Consider the following 18978-nt stretch of genomic DNA (forward strand, 5'->3'; position numbering starts at 1 on the left):
TCATCATGTACTGCAAAAACTCCCAATCAACATGATCATATGTTTTTCGATGTCGAGTTTGTAGAAAATTGTTTGTCTTCCAGATCTGTGCGAAGAATGCAAGCATTCGTTGGCAATGAGCGCCTTGTCTATAATTTGTCTCCCTTTTAAGAACGCGTTTTGATTTTTCGAAATGAGGCTCCCCAAAACAGTACTTGATCTTAAAGACAGGATTCTGGCTACTATCTTATAGGGATTGGACACGAGGCTGATGGGCCAGAATTTCGAAAAAGAGGACGCACCTGGAATTTTTGGGATGAGAGATATAAAAGAAGCTCCCAGACTCTTCGACAGCTTCCCCCTATTATGAAACTCATGAAGAAATTCCATTATGTTTGATTGAACCATTTCCCAAAACATTTGATAGAAAGCCATAGTAAAACCATCGGGACCTGGAGCTTTTTCCCCTGATAACGCAAAAACTGCTGCCTTAGCTTCCTCAATTGTGAAGGGCGCCTCTAGCATGGCGGAATCCATCATATGCAAAGAGGAGAAGGGAATCCCGTCGAGACGCGGTCTTGACCACCCATCAGAAGAAAGGATGGAACGAAAATGATTTATGGCACATTCCGCAATTTCAACTTTATGTTCGATAATCCGATCATTAACCCTAATAGAGAGAATAGCTTTTTGACGGGCCCTAAGATTGGCAATAGTATGGAAATATTTGTTATTTCTATCTCCCTCTCGAAGCCACTTCACTCGAGACCTGATCTTCCAATTTAGCTCGTCTTCCAAAGCACGGGCCGATATGGACTGAATGATCTGAATGCGTCTGGCTAACAAATCGATCGATATTTCCTCCCCTTCATTAGAGGCATCGATTTGCTGAAGCTCGGCCAAAAGAGAATCAGTCTCCTTTTCTCTTTGTCTAAGATCGTCAGCCTTTCATTCTCTGATTTTTGCTTTGAGAAGTTTGAGTTTACAAATAAATCTATCATTAACCCTGATAGAGAGAATAGTTGCTTTTTTTTTCCTTAGTTGAATGCCAACTGTCTCAACTGTTCATTTGTCGATCACTCATTGAACGATTGGCATTCTACCAATGTGGGGAGTTCTGGTTCATTGGCTGTCCACAGTGAGGATATAATATCAACCCTTTGGATGACTAAACTGCAGACCCACTTGCCCACACTAGTGCAAAATCAAACCTAAACACTACTGTGCAGAGTTTTGACCTTCTATAATACCTTGAAGAGTTTTTCTCTTTCTTTTTTCTTTTCTTTCTTTCTTTCAAAAAAAAAAAAAAAACACTATAGCAGAGTATGATCAACCATAGGTTTGGACAGACCTGCTGCTCATGCAGCATACATGCACCTCGGTCCAAATCATAGAGCAAAAATCAACACCAAAAGGAAGATCCTAACCATCTCTATAGTGGTAATCAGACAAACAGCTAAAATGAGCAATCACCATCCAACTAGACAAACAAGTGTTCATTAGTCAAAAGCTACAGGTGGTTCAGTCAATCTGATTTTGTGGCCATGCCCCACCAACACTGAGGCCCATGATCTAGACTGTTTAAATTGAGGCACATGTATGCCACGAGTGTAGTGGCAGCCTGCAAGTGCATGGATGCCATACTTTGCTGGTTTATCAAGTATTCTGAAGCCATAACCAGCATGTTCTAGCTACTCGGGAAAGAAGCCATGTGAAATCTCCCCACATGTGTTAAGTTGGAAATACAGGAATCCTGGCCCTTCATCAGGTGGCCCTCCCCATTTATGTGATGTCGCCTGAAAATCAGGGACATCTAGTCATTAGGTCCCCAGGTGTATGTTGACTGTGTGTTGTGATCAATCTCTGTTGACTAGACAAAGTGTTGAGCCACGTTGAGTTCACTATGGCCCACCTGATGAATGGGTTGGATCTAACACAGAGATGAGATTTAATCAAGTGGACAATAGTAAGACTTGTATGGATACTCTTGAGAGTAGCTGTCACATTTCCAAGTCATGGCAAGGGCACATGAAGAGAGGAAATTTAAAAAATAAAATAAAATAAAAACCCACTATTAGCAGATGTGGATGGTGGGGAATCTTTATTACCTATTTTCGATACATGGGGGGGTTTTCCAAGAAACATGGCAGGTTTTCGGTCCCAATAGTTGTACCCAGCAGGTGTTTGGTAATTTTCCAAAGAGAAGCCCATATTATCCACTTAATGGAGATGGAAATAAAATAAATTACAAGAAAGAGAGATTTCCTCCTCAACTGGTAAGTAGGAACTGGAAATGTATTTCATCATGTGCACCAGAATTCCGCACCTTTGCCATCAGTGTAGAAAAACATCAACATGAAGCTGAGATTCACATACCACCAGATAACATGGTGACTCAAAAATAATCGGCTGGATGTTCCTTGACTGGCGTCCACCCATAAGTTCGAGTAAGACGGATCTGTAAGACATCATTAACAAATTTGGTTACCAACTTTATCCATAAAAAAATAAAAATAAAAATTATCTGCAAGGACAATACACATGCATGCGCATTAGGGGTGCAAATTGGGCGGATTGGGTTGGGTTGAGGTTCAACTGGAGCCCAATCCTGCCCCGACCACCCTCAAGAGAACTCAACCCACAACCCGACCCAACCCAAATTCCAACCCGAGATGCCCGACCTGAATTCCTCTATACTTGGCCCAACCCAACCCAAATGCATGTGACTATTCCCAACCCAGCCTAACCCGAGAAGAATTTGTTCAACCTGAACCCAACCCAACCCAGCCCAACCCAAATCCGAACCCAAGTTGCAGCCCTAATACGTGCATATAACACAACCTGCGCAAATGCGTAAATTGCTCGAAGAATTCTAGCATAATCTGTGCCAATCATTTGAATTACAACATCAGCCAGAAAAGTTCCCCACAGCCTGCATATAATTACAAGCAGCAGTGATTTGGTCAGATTTGGTGATAGATAAATTCAAAAGGAGATGGATTGTTTAAAGAGAATCATAAACCATGAGAAATTATATGGTCTGTGATTTACAGACATGTGGGGTCCAAGATTTGGAAATCCAAAATGTTGATCTAATGGGCCCCTACCATGGATGGGGAATGCGCAAGAAATTTCCTGGATTCCAAACCTTTCAATACTTGGCCTTTTGTTTTTTGTTTTTTTTTCCTTTTATTTTCCTTTCCATTGAATCTGTATGCCACCATTCCGAATGGTTGGCATCCACTGAGCAGGACTCTAGATGCCACTCTTGAGAGAAGCTTAGAGGGGGCTCCCCCAAGTAAAAAAGAAGAGTCCAACCGGTTGGGCCACAAGTTATAGTCCACCCAGCGGATAACTTCCAACCTTGCATGACTGTGTGAGATCCAATCAGTCCAATAGGCTGGCCCCACCATGAGGATTGCCTCATGCAGAAATCAGCCACATCCATTCATTGAGTGGACTATACTTGCATTTTTCTTTTTCTCAATGGCTAGACATTATTTTCTGTGGTGTGTCCCACCCGATGAGTAGATAGAGCTTATTTTTGCACTAGGTAGCCTTCGTGGTGGGACCAACATATTGGAAGGGTTGGATGTTGCATTCGCTTATAAGTTGAAAGTTATCTACTAGGCGGACCATAACTTGTGGCGAAGTCTAACCAATTGGACTTGAGATCTTCTCAATAAAGAATAATAACACCAGCTAAGCATTCAAGCTGCGTAGATAAACAACTTGCATTGTTGAAAATACAAAGCAGTTGAGTTGAGGAAGGGCATACATTGGGCCAAGTAACATCATCATGCTTCGAAGCCCGAGGTATCGTGATGTTGCATAAGAAAAACCCTGCCCACATGAATGGTGTGAGAAGACATGATGTAGCATGCTGCCGTAGCATGAAATAAGGTTGTATTGTCCAAAGTGATAGCCGATGGGATTTACAGCTTAAGGTGGACAATCCATACCAAATAATCAGTACTGTTTACTTCATACAAAAGAATGAAATTCTTGTGAAAGATGCAATCACCTGTCTTGCTGCAAGCAAGGCTGCTCTCGACTCGAGGTTTATAGCTACCACCTGTCCACCCTGAAAAACAAAAGAAATTGTGTGAGGAATGTAATGTGATTGAACATATCGGAGAAGATACCCTGCGAGAATGACCTACAATACACCATAGTTTAAAAACTCAACAACTCAACTCAACTGACTTGAAGGCTCAAATAAGTCTTTACTTGACTCAATTAGATATTAAATAACAAAATTAATATTATCTAGAAATATTTTAAATAGTATATATCCATAAAATATAAAAATAATGGAAAGACAGGCAAATGAATGGTGCTTGGCCTGTTGGTTAGAGGCTTGAGGTCATGGGTTCAAAACTCAGTTCTTAGTTCTAACCTTTTTCGTTAAAAACGCTTTGCGATTGACTCGCTTCGAACCATGTAGACTGTGTCAGTAAGTTGACTCAATGAATCACGCCGAGGCAAGGCCGAATCAAGCTTAGAACCAGGTTACACAATGACTTGGCTTGAAATCTTGCCAAGTCAAGTTGACTTGGCCACATTTTGAGTCAACATAACCAAGTTTTAGAACTATGCTATGCACATGTCCTTGTCAATATACCAATGTTCGTGACTTTGTTTATTGTGATGTAATTTAATTCAAATTTTAAAACTATCTAAATTAGACAGTTGATATAGGCATCCTCCCATCAGAAAATATACCCTTTCTTTTATGCTTATGGAAAGACAATCGTACTGCGACATCTTTTGTATTACCAAAAGTAGAAAAGGTAGGTGTAAATAGTAGCTCCCTTAGACCGTGTTTGTTTAGCATGTTACCGAGGTAAGGTAATGGACTAAAGTAATGATTACTATCTACATGAAATAACTTGTGGTCAGGTGGTAAGTTGACCAAAAGGATGGTGCGTTTGGATCGAATGGAAATTCCCAAGAAGTCTTATTGACCAAATCCCGTGTTTGGATACAGACCATACGGTTAGGTTGGCAAGATAAATTAACACCGTTACTTTCAGTGCTCCAGCAGCTTAAAGCCTCATTGATGAGTCCAGAAGCACGAACATGAACTAGGACCATGAATGCAAAGACACCCATTTATTCATCTGAGTGACCATCCCCATAATCCAAATTGGTCAGATGGTTCACACCACTGGGTGTACAGAAGCAAGCTACCATGAATATCCATGGCCACTTCCTGCAATCAAGAACACAGATTCAAGAAAATGAAATCACCACACCTATCCTAAAATGGCTTAAGGGGATGAAAATTACAATAGCCATCTACATAGGGTTTCAATTTTTCACCACCTTCGTCAGTTCTTATAGAGGTGTTGGAGCTGAGGATGTAGGAACGAAGGGCTACACTGGTGGTGCACTTAAACTACCCTCAGTCAATTTGCCGCCTGGGGAGGAATTATGAGGATCTTTCTTGGAAAGCTGTGAATGCAGCGTTTCCATCTGACTACACAGACAACTTAAAGGATGGGAATTGCCAGCCCCATTTCACAGCCCTCCCAAACAGTGTTTGAAATTAATCATTGCACAGGAATCAGGAATTACTGCAGAAATGCATGAAACAAATACACCCTTAAACTATTACATATACTTTTTAATCCCTTTAGAATTAGTCGAGTCAACTCCAGACTAGGTTGAGCCTTCAAGTCAACCCGACTGGCTTGGACATAAGAGTCCAGTCAAGTTTGTGAGTTTTTTTAATGACGTCCCTTGCACAATCACTGGATTGCTTGAAATTTTCAAATTTTGATTTATAACCTCATATAGGCCAAAGGATGTTACTGTTATCTAATGGAAACAGCCACTGTAAGAGAAAATGGGAAAGATGGAAACACGGAAAAGTCCACAAGGCTTAGAATAACTTGACCTTTTACATCTCACAATCTATTGTTTTAATTTTTCATAATATTTTTATTAATGAAAGCCCCTTTCAAAATAACAACCAAGTTTTTAAAAAATAAAAAGGTGTTTGATTATATTAGGAAACGATGTTGTATGCGGGTGCGCATGTTAACTCTTGACTGCATAATAGCCATTACGAGCTGCAGAGACTGCTACCACATAACGGCTGTTTTAAGTTATAACAGGCGCAGCGACATTTTCTTGTTTAATTTCCCTATGCTTAACTCGTATTCTCCTAGACCAATTATCATTTCAAACAATAACATAGACCTTTTTGAGAACTTCCCGCTTTATCTGATAGTTCGCAGCTTCCAAAAGCATCTTCCCGGATAATCTCCTTGCTAACTACCATCAAAAGAAAATAAATTAGCACATTGAAGGACAAGAAGAAAATAGAGTTATCACAATATGTGAACTATCATCGTACCAATTGATATATCTTTGCCAATGTTAACACACCACCACCCTACAAGAACATTTGGAATTCAGTTATAAACGATAAAGTAGTCATTTAAGAAATCATTTACAGGATGCTGACTCTCAGTAATGTATAGTTTACTGAGGAGTAGGGATCCATGTTTGTGGGACCCATGGTTCTGTGATCCAAACAATAGATCTAATGGGCTCTACTGTAGATGGCGGAATTGGAAGATCCTGGCCATCCATTTTAAGGCAATTGCTGTATTCTTTTTTTAACAGTATTTGTAGGCCACTGATTGAGGTTAAGGCTCTCCCATGGAGGGGACTGTCAGATCAACGGTTAGGATTTATGACAATGGGCACCACATGCACAAGGTCGGTTCTCCATAAACTGTTAATTTGTTGAGGCTCAGCACCCTACAATTCCTCACATCATGAAGGGCTGTTATTTTTAAAGGACAGATTAAACAAAACCTTCAAAAGTAAAGACTGGAGCTCCTCAGCCCCCACTTTCAATGCTTCCAGAGCACGCATCTTCCACTGACCTAGGCCAGGTTCTAAACTACCTTGACTATTAGAAGATGTAAACTTATCCGATAGGAAAGGAACACTGCCTGTTTCCTCACTGCAAAAAGATCATGATCAGTTTGCAATATCAGGTGATGAACCCTTGCTTTGGCTAGTCAAGACAGTAGGATTTAAAATCCCACTCTGCCCACACGTGCGCATGTGGGTAAGATCCAGGCCATTTATCAGGTGGACACCACTGAGTACAGGTCACAGCCAAAAATAGTTTGATCCAATCATAAAATGGACAACACATTCTGATGAGTGTTGGTTCATTTTTTAACCATCCATTTCTTTTTATGCAGTGACCCACCAGCTTACAGGACTTGCTCAATTTTGTGGCCACAGCACATATACACTGTGTGTCCACCAGATATAAACCCGGATGGGCCATAGCTCATACAAACAGACAAGTAGCCACAACATATCTCCAATTAATGAAACTATTTGTAATTTGGGTTGCAGGAGTAAAATGTAGATGAACATTTCATAGGGAGAAAACATCAATATGATTCATTGAAAACACAAAATAGCATGCAAGACACGGATTTGCACAATATTCATTTTATCAATATGGATAAGAGTAAAACTTCTGCTGTTAAAAGCATTGTTTAAAAACCCAAAACTTGACTCGACTCAATGTTCATTCAAGTCGACCCAACTTCACTAGATGTTTAACAGTTATAAACTATTATATTAGTAATTATAAAGAATACTTTAAATAGTTAAGTTTAAATTATGCATTATAAAATAAGAAAGCTAAACAATCTACTCTATAACCTACTGGAGGAGGGTGTTGCTAACTTTCAGAGAGGTCATGAGCTCTATTATCGTTCCTTGCATACTTTTAGTTTTTACTAATTACCACCATCACAAGCTGAGTGACTTGGCTCACCATGACTCGTTTCAAAAGACGAAGTTTGCAATATGAGTCAACAAGTCTTCCCAATTCCAAGACAAGTCAGTCCCAAGACTGAGTTTCCTAAGGACAGCTTGAAATCTCACCGCACAGAGTTGACTCAACTAAGTTTTGAGTCGACTTAGCAAGTTTTAGAATATGGTTAAAAGAGCGTCATGATTTATTGTCATCACAATTCGAATAGCCAATTCTCAATTTCATCTTTAATAGAGAGCTTCAGCTTGGAAGGCAATAATGAGGGCAGCTAGCAGATTCAAAGGATTTGGACATCTCCCAGGTGACAGATCTAGTACTTGTTTTTGGGGGGATACTTGGGCCATGATAGACCTCTCAATTTGACTTTCCTTTTGCTGGCCAGTTTAGCTCTGAATTCAAGAATCTTAGCCCCTCAGTATGGTTCCACAACTGGTACGGCCACAGTTCGGATCCTTATCTGCAATAGGAATCTTCATGAGGAAGATGTGGAAGAATTGACCAGGTTGCTAGCTTGCTTCAGCAAAGGAGTCTGTCCCTGGGCGAGAGAGATGGGTGGGTGTGGAGATGGGAGAAATCTGGGAAGTTCTGGGTCAAATCACTTAATAAGGCAATATATTCTAAGGAGAATAGAAGTTTGAGAGCCCCAGAATTATTTGGCACCATGGCAGACCTCTGAAGATAGCAGCATTTGCATGGCTTGTTGGTAGAGATTTCCATATAGGAAACAGTATCCTTTTTGGTATAGCTTGCAGTAGCCATTTGATCGGTGATGTTTCCCAATTTCTTTGTACCCTTAATATGATAGCCATACTCTGTACATCCCTTTCCAACCTCATTTCAGGACTTGTGGGGCTTACTTTACACACTAGAGGTCTTTGAAACTCTTAAGAAAGAGAGGTTGCAGAAGTGCAACGTTCCTGGACAATCTTCGAAAAAGAAAGATGATGATTCCCACTGTATGCATAATGTGTATGGATGCAGAGACTGTAGACCACCATTGCATTATTGCCAAGGAAGTCTGGGATAGATTTCTAGTTCGATTCCAGGTTCCATGGGTGACTGATGCCTGAAAACATAAGAGAGATATACCTCAGTTGGCATGTTGGCGGCATGGGTAGAAAGGGGAGAAAGCTATGGAGGCTGGCCTTTCTTGCAGGTTTATGGGAAATCTGGGAAGAAAGGAATGAGTGACACTTCCGAAAATGGTGTATGAAGCCAAAGGCAATTTTCAGTAGGGCAAAGCTGGACACTGCGGAATGGGCGGATTGTATTGGAACTCTTTAGTCGGGTGCTTTGTATTTATTGTCCTTTAGGCCTTGCCCTTGTTTTCTTTTGGTGTAGATTCCTCGTCTCTGTGAAAAAAAAAATCCTCGTCTATGCCTATCATGGAAAAGTTACCTTTCAAAAATTAATGACTAGTTTGGAAAAGAGGGAGTAATCCATTATCTGTTCCAGAACATTGCAAATCACCAGAGTTTTTTCATGCACACAAACCAATGTTATTTTTTGCTGTTTCATGTCAAATCGGTCCAGTCACAGCAACTAAAGCTTCACAAAATTATTCAGGAAATGAAACATTACGATGAAATGAGCATGGAAAATCTTCCGTCCCCCTTCTGTGAATTGTCTTTGTTTATTCTATCCTTTTATACCTACAGAATTATAATATACACACTGTATGACATTTAACAAACAAGTCAACCATACCGCATGTAAATTCTAAGACAATCCCATAGTTTGAGAGGTACCACATGCACAGCTAGGCTGGAGTGTTCATCTAACTCCAACATAACTTAGCCCTTGACAGCACAGAAGAAAAGTCCAGATGTTAGGAGATGTAAAGATATCAATAGCAAGTGTTACAAATATACGTTGAATACCAAGTGGGTATCATTCATTTTGGCAAACAAACTCCTATGCATACTTATGCCAACTCAGGTCGCATCCACAGGAAACATCACTGACATCAATGCCCAAAAATACCTTGAATCAACAACATCTGTTATTATGAGTCATCTTTGAATCATATGAGGTTCTTAAGAAAGGGCTTTGCCAAGTGTACACATTTGTGCAATACAGATCATGTACATGCCATCCATGTGCCTACATGGCACGTAGGTCTGACATCCAAATCCATCCATCAGGTTGGTCTGACCTTTTAGTTGTTTTCCCAAGAACAAACCTGGTCCACTGCTGAGGTGGGCCCCAATATTGGAAACAGGTGGATATATCAGAAAACTTCAGCCAAGTTCTTCAGAGCTGTAAATTTGTTTTGCAAACTGTACCCACCTGAAGAGTGGATCAACCTGAATATTTTACTAGGGCAACAATATAGTGGTTCCCTGCTGACTGATGGATTGGATCCCAGACGAACGTGCCATGTTCACACATGTGGCATGTACATTAGCTGCACACAGGTGGGCTTAGCAAAGCTCCATAAGTAATGTAACACCCTTAAAAACATGTCATCAATGATCATGCTATCATACTCATAAACTAAAACAACGTCAACTACAAAGAAAAGAAACAAACAGTCAAAGTCATTGACATTAAAGTTTTCGGTTGGTATCATTAAATTGTCTTTATAGTTTTATTGCCTTTGTTAAATTAATCAAAGTTCATCACATAATCAAGCAATTTTTTTCTAATTTACCACTGTCCTACATAACCATATTTCCCATGTTTGGGTTGGTGGCAAATACCTCGAATATTCATGTAACAGGTGAAGAAAAATTTCTGCCTCGAGATCTTCTGTGGACAGTTTGCTTGAACATGGAATGCTTAACTTTCTTCTTACACCAAGTAAAACATTTCTGTACGAGGGCCTCCAACCCCTTCCAAGGATGGCAATGAAAATGATCAGAAAACGTAAAACCTAATGCTAATCAAAATCAATGAGATACCTACACTTAAAGTTGAGCTCAAATACATGCTACTATATCCAGGAAATTAAGATCGTTTTCTTGGTAATAAAAACATCGAGAGTTCTATCTCATTGAGATTAAAACCTCAGTGTAGATCGTGCGTCTGCTGCAAGAAACAAGAAGCGCGCCTCAAGATGCTCTATGAAATCTTCCCGTCCCTCGGAAACTCCTCCATGCATGATGTCAACATCGGCTCTTTTTGTTAGTGATTTCAGCAAGGGACTAAAGTAGCTGCAAAAAGTGAAATTAAGACCAACCACTTAGGCATCACAAAATATTTTTACGATATTTAATCAGAAAACACGTTAGAGGTTGTAAGTGTCATAGTTTATAGCCCTTTGTATTGTCAAATTTGTGGTGCCAAAGACACTGTTATGAAGCTTGCATCTGTGAAGAACAATGCTCTACTCAAGATCAACTTAGTTTAACAAGCACTGTTCACAAGTCAAGAATCTCAAGAAGCTTTCAAGTTCAACCTCAAGATCTCAAGAAGCTTTCAAGTTTGAGCTCCATCAAGACTTCAAGTTCCATTACTTTCAAAGGTCATTCATCTCTAAAGTTTCAATGTCCTTACTTCACTATTTAGGTATGACTGACCTTATGTTGACCTTTAGAGTAGGCCATTTTGGATACATAATTCATATGTTTTATATAAGTAAGTTTGGTCTATTCTAAGACTAGTCCTAGACTTTGTTCGACTAGTCCTAGCACTGCTTTGACCTGTCTAAATATTTCCTAGATCAGTCGTAAGTTTGTTATAAAAATTGAAAATTTTCAGAAGTTTCGATTGCATCTTCGACCAATCGTAGACCTACGACTCAAAGAATGTTGAAATTGGCCACCTACAACCAACACAGGGATCCTACGACTGAAGGAGACCCACGACTCGAAGGAAACCTACGACCAATCGTAAACAAATCTTAGAATTTTCAAATATTGGTTCTACGAGTAGAGGTCCTTAGCGCGAAGGTGTGATTTGCTCACCTATAAAGAGAGCACGAATCTCAGAATAAACAAGGCAATTCAAGTTAATTTAATTCGGTCTTTTGAGAAATAAGTCGGTGCTTCATTTAAGCTAAGTGTGCATATTTAATATTCTCTTTCTTTAGCTTTGTTAATTGATTTTGTTTCTTGCATTCCAATCTAATCTGAAAAGAGGAATTGTTGTTTTTCTTTTTCTGGAATCAAAATCAATTAGAGCTAGCCCTTTCGTTTTAATTTAAAAATCTATTAGAACCTAGAACCATTATAAAGTGAGTATTGGACATCGAACTTTTACATTCAAATCTTTACTCCGACTTGGTTCTTCTGGGCTGCTACAACGAAGGAGAAAATCAGGTATTTTACAATTTGTGTAATTTACATTGTTTGGTTTTATTTAAGGTTAAGCTAGTATCTGAGGAGAGCCAGAAAACTCAGAAGTGAGGGTTTTTGAATTGTGTAAGCCCTTTGAAAAAGACACAATTGTGAAGGTTTTGGGTGAACCTGTGAAAACCTATTTGATAGTGAACGCTAATATCCTATGTGTGAGGATATTAATGCAAACCACTATAATTCTTTGTGTTGTGGATGTGTGATTTATATTTCCTATCTTTTATCATTCAGAATTGTGGAATGTACGTGTGAATGTGAATGTTAAAATCATTTCATTTCAAGCACAGTGGGGAATGTTGTAATAATTTAGATTTACATTTCAAAGATTATATTTTGCTATCTCTTTATTACGTTGAGCTTCGGTTCTCTATTTATTCTAGAAATAAGGTTGTCCTACCATAAAATTTGGTTTTTGGTGTAAGATGTCTCTATTTTAGGTTGTTTTCCATTCCTATCGTGATTGGTGTATAGTGCTATCTATTCTTTGTTTCATATTCCGCAGATTTAAATTTAATTTGGCATAGTCCCATTCACCCCCTCCATATAGCTTGGCCATTTCACAGTCTGATGAACCTTGGCTGTTCTATTTTAACATCCTTAAAACTCCCATAGGATCATAGATTCACAAGCCAACACAAGGGTATAAGATGAAGGGAATTGCTGACATGAGTAAAAAACTTCAGTTAAACATTGAGACAAGAAAAGATCATCAAAATCAAGCAACCGAAACCTCGAGCAGTTTGACTATTTAAGCTGAGAAAGAGAATGATGATATGTCAAGGCAAAGGGAAAGATAGTCCAACACATAATGAGAATCTCGAAAAAAATAAAAAATAAAAATAAAGAACTCCTTGGAGAGTGTGTTTATAATCTCATTAGACTCCTTCAAACATGGTTATGGTAGACTTAAGCCTTGTGATTTCATGTTGCCATTCTGTTGATAAGAAAGAGCGGAGGTTTTTGGACTTTGGAGTTTAGAGCTTTGGATGTTCCCATTTAGCAAAGCCCTTGGAGGGCCAGGAAACGGAAATCATACTGTGCAAGATTTGGTTTTTCTGCACAAAATTAATCAGGTGGCTGCAGAAAAGCATCCTGCCTGAATAGCTTGGCACAACACATCCTAGCAAATCCTAAAGACTAAAACAATGGTCCAATGATTATCAGATCAAACAAGGGATGGTAGGAAGCTGGAGAAGAGGTCACAAAAGCAGTTTCTTAGGGTTTGAGGTAGCTGAAATCAGACAGCACTTCAACTCGATTATCTGATTTTGATGTTGAAATGGTCTTCAGATATCTGCTCAACAAGAGCTACAAACCAGTGAAGTTATTTTCACAAGATAACTCCATTTGATGTTATTTCGTAGAATGAAATTTTAGTTGCCCAATTAGAGATGTATTTCCATTTTTTATTCTATATTTTTAATAGAGATGGGGATTTGGTTTAATTAGAGTCAGATTCTACTTTTATTTATAGTTAGTTTCCTCATCTTGGTCCACGATGCGTTTGGATGCACAAAGGAATTCAACTGCAACCATTCGGTTTAATTGAGAGGAATGAAATAGATGAATAGGGTTTCGAGGAAGTAGCCTCGTAGCTGGTGATCTGGTGTTCGCTTGGCATGGTGGAGGCATGGGCAAAGACCATAAAGCTATTTGACGTCTATCTATCATGGCAGTTTTTTGGGCAATGTGGGGATAAAGGGAATTGCCAGTGTTTTCAAAATTCCTCTTCTTCTTCTCAGGTGCTAGCCTTGATATCTTGAGATGTCGCGGATTGGTCATCTTGCCTCCCATTCTCGGATCACAGTGTTCTTTCCCTATTTCTATGCTTGTAGTTGTCTGGGCCTCTGTTTCCCAGTTTCGAGTTGTATACTTGCTTAGACTTTTCTTTTTATAGAAAATTCTTCGTTTTGTTTGTTGTTTTTCTGTTTTCTTTGCTTTGATTTTGTTTCCTTGTTTTTTCTGTTTCTGTTTTGTTTTCTTTGTCGTTTGGCATTCTCTAATAATATTTCTTCAATCTTTTTTTCTTTTTTTTAAGTGCACCTTGAATGTAAAGCAATCAGAAAAATGGACCTTGGTGGAAAAATGTAAGGGGGGACACACCCTTTATTTTCAACAGGCCCAACTGAACTGGAAAAATGTCTGCTTTTTGGCCCAAAAAAAAAAAAATCAAACAGTGGCTGTGGGATGGCCCACCCGAGTTTCAGATCTGCCTTATTTTTGGGCCCTAGGAGTAAATGAGTTCATTGCAATTTCGTAATGTCAACTTCATTAATCTAGTAATGTCAATTTCATTAAGCTAATAATTGTATTTCAATTCAATTGTGCATCCAAACACATCCTTAAGAAAAAAATCAAAATGCAATGTTGTCTTATGTACATCAGAACAATTTGATCATTTAAACTTAATGAACTAATAATTGCAATTCAACCAAATCAGTATCAAAATGCACCGTTAATAGGTGCTAAGGGAATTGCAATTTGGTAATTACAACTCCATTAAGCTAAGAATTGAGATTCAAATTAATAGTGCATCCAAACACACCCTAAAGAAACAAATAGAAATGCAATTGCAAACAATGCAAAGAACTGCAATCATGGCTGAAAACCGGTGCATGTAACAAAAGCTCATCATTAAGCACAGAGCACACCTGGGACCGAAGAGAATGCTTTTAATTTCATACAATTCAGAGTCTGTCGCCAGTTCCAGCACCATCCGTAGCTCTGGGTCATAGCCACCTGCAAACCAAACCCAACAGCAACCAATCATCAGAAACCTCAAATTGAAAGAAAGAAACATAAGAAAATTAGATTTTCTTTTTTAGAAAAAAAATAATAATAAATAAGAAGAAGAAGAACAACAACAACAACAAGGAGAGGAGGAAGAAGAAGGAATTATATGATCCTTCACCTCATGATATGCATTGTATCCTCAACTTTTCATTCTGTACTTGTGGGTTCCATGTTTCAGTGATCCATACTGGTCTAATGGAACCCTCCAAGGATAGACCATGATCCAAAAATCTCCCAGATCCCAAAAAAAAAAAATCCTATCCATCCAATGTTTGACCCTCTTCAGTTGAATGCAGCCTGTTCTTAGCCATCCATTTGCAAGCCATTAAAGGGTTAGGATTGTTGCTTCCTAGAAAATTTCAGGCATCAACCATCCATGTGGATCCCATGTTTCAATGATCCAGATCATTGATGAATCCTTCCAAGGATAGATCACGACCCAGGAACCCCCAGACCCAAACATCCTAGCCATCCAGTGGTTGTCCCCTTCCAATCAAATGCAACCTCCCACCATCTATTTGCAGGCCACCAATTGAAGGGTTAGGATTGTCACATCCAAGAGAATTTCAAGGCATGGACCATCCATGTGGGTCCCACATTTAAGTAATCCAAACCATTGGTCCGATAGATTCCACCAAGGATAGACCGTGACCCAAAAATCTCCCAGACCCAGAAAAGAAGTCCTAGCCATCCAACATTTGGGTGCAGTCTTTTCCTAGCCATCTATTTGCAAGCCACCAATTAAAGGGTTACGATTATCGCATCCAAGAGAATTTCGAGACATGGATCACCCATGGTGGGTACATCAGATCAACCGTCCGTACCACCGAACCATGGGCCCCACTTACAAGGCAAGGATGATATAATTCGTCTGAATTTAAAATAAATAAATAAATAAGCCAATATTCAGAACCCCCACTTTTTCATGCCAACACCTTCTCCTATTTTTGGCACTACCTCCGTACATTTTGGTACTATTATAGAACCAAAACTAGTAAAAAGGGGGCCAATGCATCCAAAGTAAAAAAATGGATGTAAATATCAATTTCCAAACAGCAGAGAAACGCACCATCTGATCTTCCATAAACCACTGCCGCACGAGTGAAATTCACAAATCTCCGGTAATCACTACGCCTCAGAGAATTGAGATTCTGTGAAATTCCAATCAGAGAAACAAAATTAGGGTTTCTACTTCATTCCATTTGGAATATGAAAATTAGGGTTTTTTTGGGGAGGAAGGAACACATACCAAAGAAGAAGAGAGATTTGGCGGGAGTTTGAGCTTGGCCGTTGAGATGGGATTTGGTGTGAAGGATGAGAAGAGGGGTACGACTGCAGTCATCTTCTCAGTCTTGGTGTGGAAGACGAGCTCTCGGCGCACGTTACCGTCGCCGGCGCAAGTTCAGAATCGGGTTTCTCGTCATACTCGACTCGCCTGAGTTGAGTTCTGTGAGTTTAAATGCTAGTTTTGTGGTTTTCGGCACACTCAAGGGGTATTTTGGTCCGTTTGGGAAGATGAGCTCGCAACGAAAAATAACGAGATTTATCCTTCGAAGCGGATTGCCCCTGACCGCAGGCACATAGATATTCGTGTGCCCGGGGGGTGTGTGGGGCCCACAGAGATGTCCGTGAGAAAGCCACTCCATCCATCTGTTTTGAAAGAGTTTCGTATGGTGTGGCCCACCTGGATTTTGGATTTGGATGTTTTTTTACTTCTATCCAATCGTGGTCTTTCAAAACAGATGGATTGAGTGGCTTTGTCACATTTATGTGGGTCAGTGGGAACGGAAATGTTCACCGTTGAAACCTTACACGAAGTGATCATAAAATTTATATGTCGTCTAAGCGTTTCATAGGGTTATTATCGTTTGGTTAGAATGTAGTCACAAATATCATCCTGATACAAAACTTCCGACACTCCAGGTGGCCCACTTGAAATTTGGATCGGCCTGATTTTTATAATTTTGTCTTACCGAGGTCTTTCAAAACACATGGATAGAGTAACTTTGTTGCAGGCATTTCTGCCCATGCGGCTCAAGGGCAAGATTATTTCTATGAAAAGAAGATGATTCTTACACATGTACTTAGAAAACTGTAAATGTAGAAGATACGTTGCAATGCTTCGAAATTTGGTATTTGAGAACAAAGGATTGGATCCCGAGTCATAGGGTGTTAATATAAAAAGGGTCAATTGCATTGGCATTGATAGTGACAATTAGGGCTGAAAGTCGGACGGGACGGGACGGGACGGGACGGGTTGGGTTGGTGCTTAACCCTAGCTCAACCCAAGGTTTCTATACCTTAACCCTAACTCAATCCAACCCAACCTCGGTTGGAAATTCTCAACCCAAGCTCAACCCAAGCGGGCTCGGTCGGGTTGATCGGTTTAGTCGGGTAGATACATGTTAATATTTTCATTATTACATTAGTCTATTATATTTCATTACACGTCTTATTTTTTATACCTATGATTTTATTAATTATATATGTAGTTATTTATTATAAAGAACATTCTATTTGGGAGAGAAATCCGGCATATCTTGGTAGCTTAAGTCATCGCAAATGGTGTGGACCAATGAGACCCGACAGCACTGGAATTTCATATGCCTTCAACACAGACAATCCACGCTCAATTATAATTTATATATATTGATCGGGTTCGGGTTGGATCAGGCAACCCGAGACCTCAACCCAAGCCCAACCCAAGTTTTATCGGGTTAGTGTTTAGATAGCCCAACCTCGAGACCAAAGCCGATACCCCCAGCCCGAGCCCAACCCAATGTCGGGTCGGTTGGGTTGAACCCGCCCGACCTTTAGCCCTAGTGACAATACCCCGATATCATCGCCTGAGTATGATACTTTAATTGCTCAAACTCAGGTATCGCATAAGAATGTCGTACGTGAAGGAAAATCTCACATAAAACACTCCAGCCATATTAACATTTTTTTCCACAATTATTAATGAGATTAGTATTTAATTAAACAATAGATATTGGAGATAAGAAAACCATGAAAAGGGAATGTCAGGTTAATACGGTAATATATAATTAAAGATGAGGTCCACCCAGATGGGAACTATACAACTCACAAATAAACAGACATGCATAAATTCAACTAATAACGAAATGGAACTAGAAGCCTACTAGTTGAGCCTGTGAGCCCGACTATGCTAATTCATTGTCGCAACCTATCAGGACATCTTGAAGAAGACCGATGTATCCGCCTACACCTATATCATCTGTACGGTTGGAATATTAAAGCATGACTAGCCAACAAAGTGAGAAATCCCCGAACATGTTCTTCGCTCCAAGGATGCATATCCAGCCGGACTAAGAATGGATTTTTCAAACAGTCAGTTCATTCAAATGCAACAGAGAACGTGTTTTTCAAATAATCAACTCATTGTCAAAGTATAAGATATTCGGTCTTTTAAACAGTTGTCCCAGCTCAAGGGTCGTTCGAACAGTACACTGGTATTCAAACAGTCAACTAGGCATCCAATAATGCCCTCATGCCATAAATGCATGATTAATCCAACTTTTATTAGTCTGATTCATAAACAATCATTTATTAAGCTTTTACAACTAATGCTTAACCTTGATTCAACATACAAACCTTGTCATCACAAGTTATATTCAACAAAAGGGGATTCCTCTCAACAAAAGCCAGCAATGCAAGGTAATTCTCAATAATGGCATATCTGTAACTAATTCTATTTAATCCCGGACGTAAGATGACCAATAATTCGATGCACAATCCCGTTTATGTGATTCAACTATACCAATCACCATTCAAACACTACCGTCTCAGGGATTGTATTACAACGAGAAAGTCCGAATCACACAAGCCCATCTACAATCGCCCATATTTATGTGGACCTCCCACATAGATCCCAATTGCTTTGTTTCACTAATCTAAACCGTTTAACCCACAACACGTGATGCATACTACCATATGTTAGAAAGTGTGCATATGTGATTCAACTTATACAAAATGCCAAGCATGCTATGTGTTTGCATACAGGATTCTAAACATATAAGAATTCTAGCAATTTATCATAAATCAACACGTGTGAGATAGATTACAAAG

The 18978-nt window shown here is 39.4% G+C and overlaps 1 protein-coding gene across 3 annotated transcripts; it reads right to left on the reverse strand.

The window, feature by feature from the left end:
* Positions 1-2035: 2035 nt before the first annotated feature.
* LOC131226791 (uncharacterized) lies at positions 2036-16449 on the reverse strand. 3 transcript variants are annotated; one of them, XM_058222515.1, is made up of 12 exons: positions 16139-16446; positions 15959-16040; positions 14748-14835; positions 10807-10953; positions 10501-10632; positions 6811-6961; positions 6344-6382; positions 6187-6261; positions 4004-4063; positions 3758-3822; positions 2821-2911; positions 2036-2437 (listed from the first exon to the last, which is right to left on the reverse strand). In XM_058222515.1, the coding sequence occupies exons 1-12, from the start codon at positions 16229-16231 to the stop codon at positions 2375-2377; spliced, it is 1086 nt and encodes a 361-aa protein (XP_058078498.1). In that variant the 5' UTR covers positions 16232-16446; the 3' UTR covers positions 2036-2374. The 3 variants fall into 3 exon arrangements, 2 of the variants coding, with proteins under 2 accessions (XP_058078498.1, XP_058078499.1); XR_009162022.1 differs by lacking the exon at positions 3758-3822 and having other exon boundaries at positions 16139-16449; XM_058222516.1 differs by lacking the exon at positions 10501-10632 and having other exon boundaries at positions 16139-16449.
* Positions 16450-18978: the final 2529 nt, after the last annotated feature.

This window comes from Magnolia sinica, chromosome 15 (assembly GCF_029962835.1).
Source record: "Magnolia sinica isolate HGM2019 chromosome 15, MsV1, whole genome shotgun sequence".
Lineage (NCBI taxonomy): Eukaryota > Viridiplantae > Streptophyta > Magnoliopsida > Magnoliales > Magnoliaceae > Magnolia > Magnolia sinica.

Bases quoted from the DNA above. Each gene is read 5' to 3' on its own strand.
- LOC131226791 (XM_058222515.1), bottom strand. From the start codon at position 16,231: ATGACTGCAGTCGTACCCCTCTTCTCATCCTTCACACCAAATCCCATC. The intron at 10,633-10,806 runs GTTTTAATCTCA...CATCCTTGGAAG, and splicing joins GACGCACGATCTACACTGAG to GGGTTGGAGGCCCTCGTACA. The intron at 2,912-3,757 runs GTATGCCCTTCC...AATTATATGCAG, and splicing joins ATGATGTTACTTGGCCCAAT to GCTGTGGGGAACTTTTCTGG.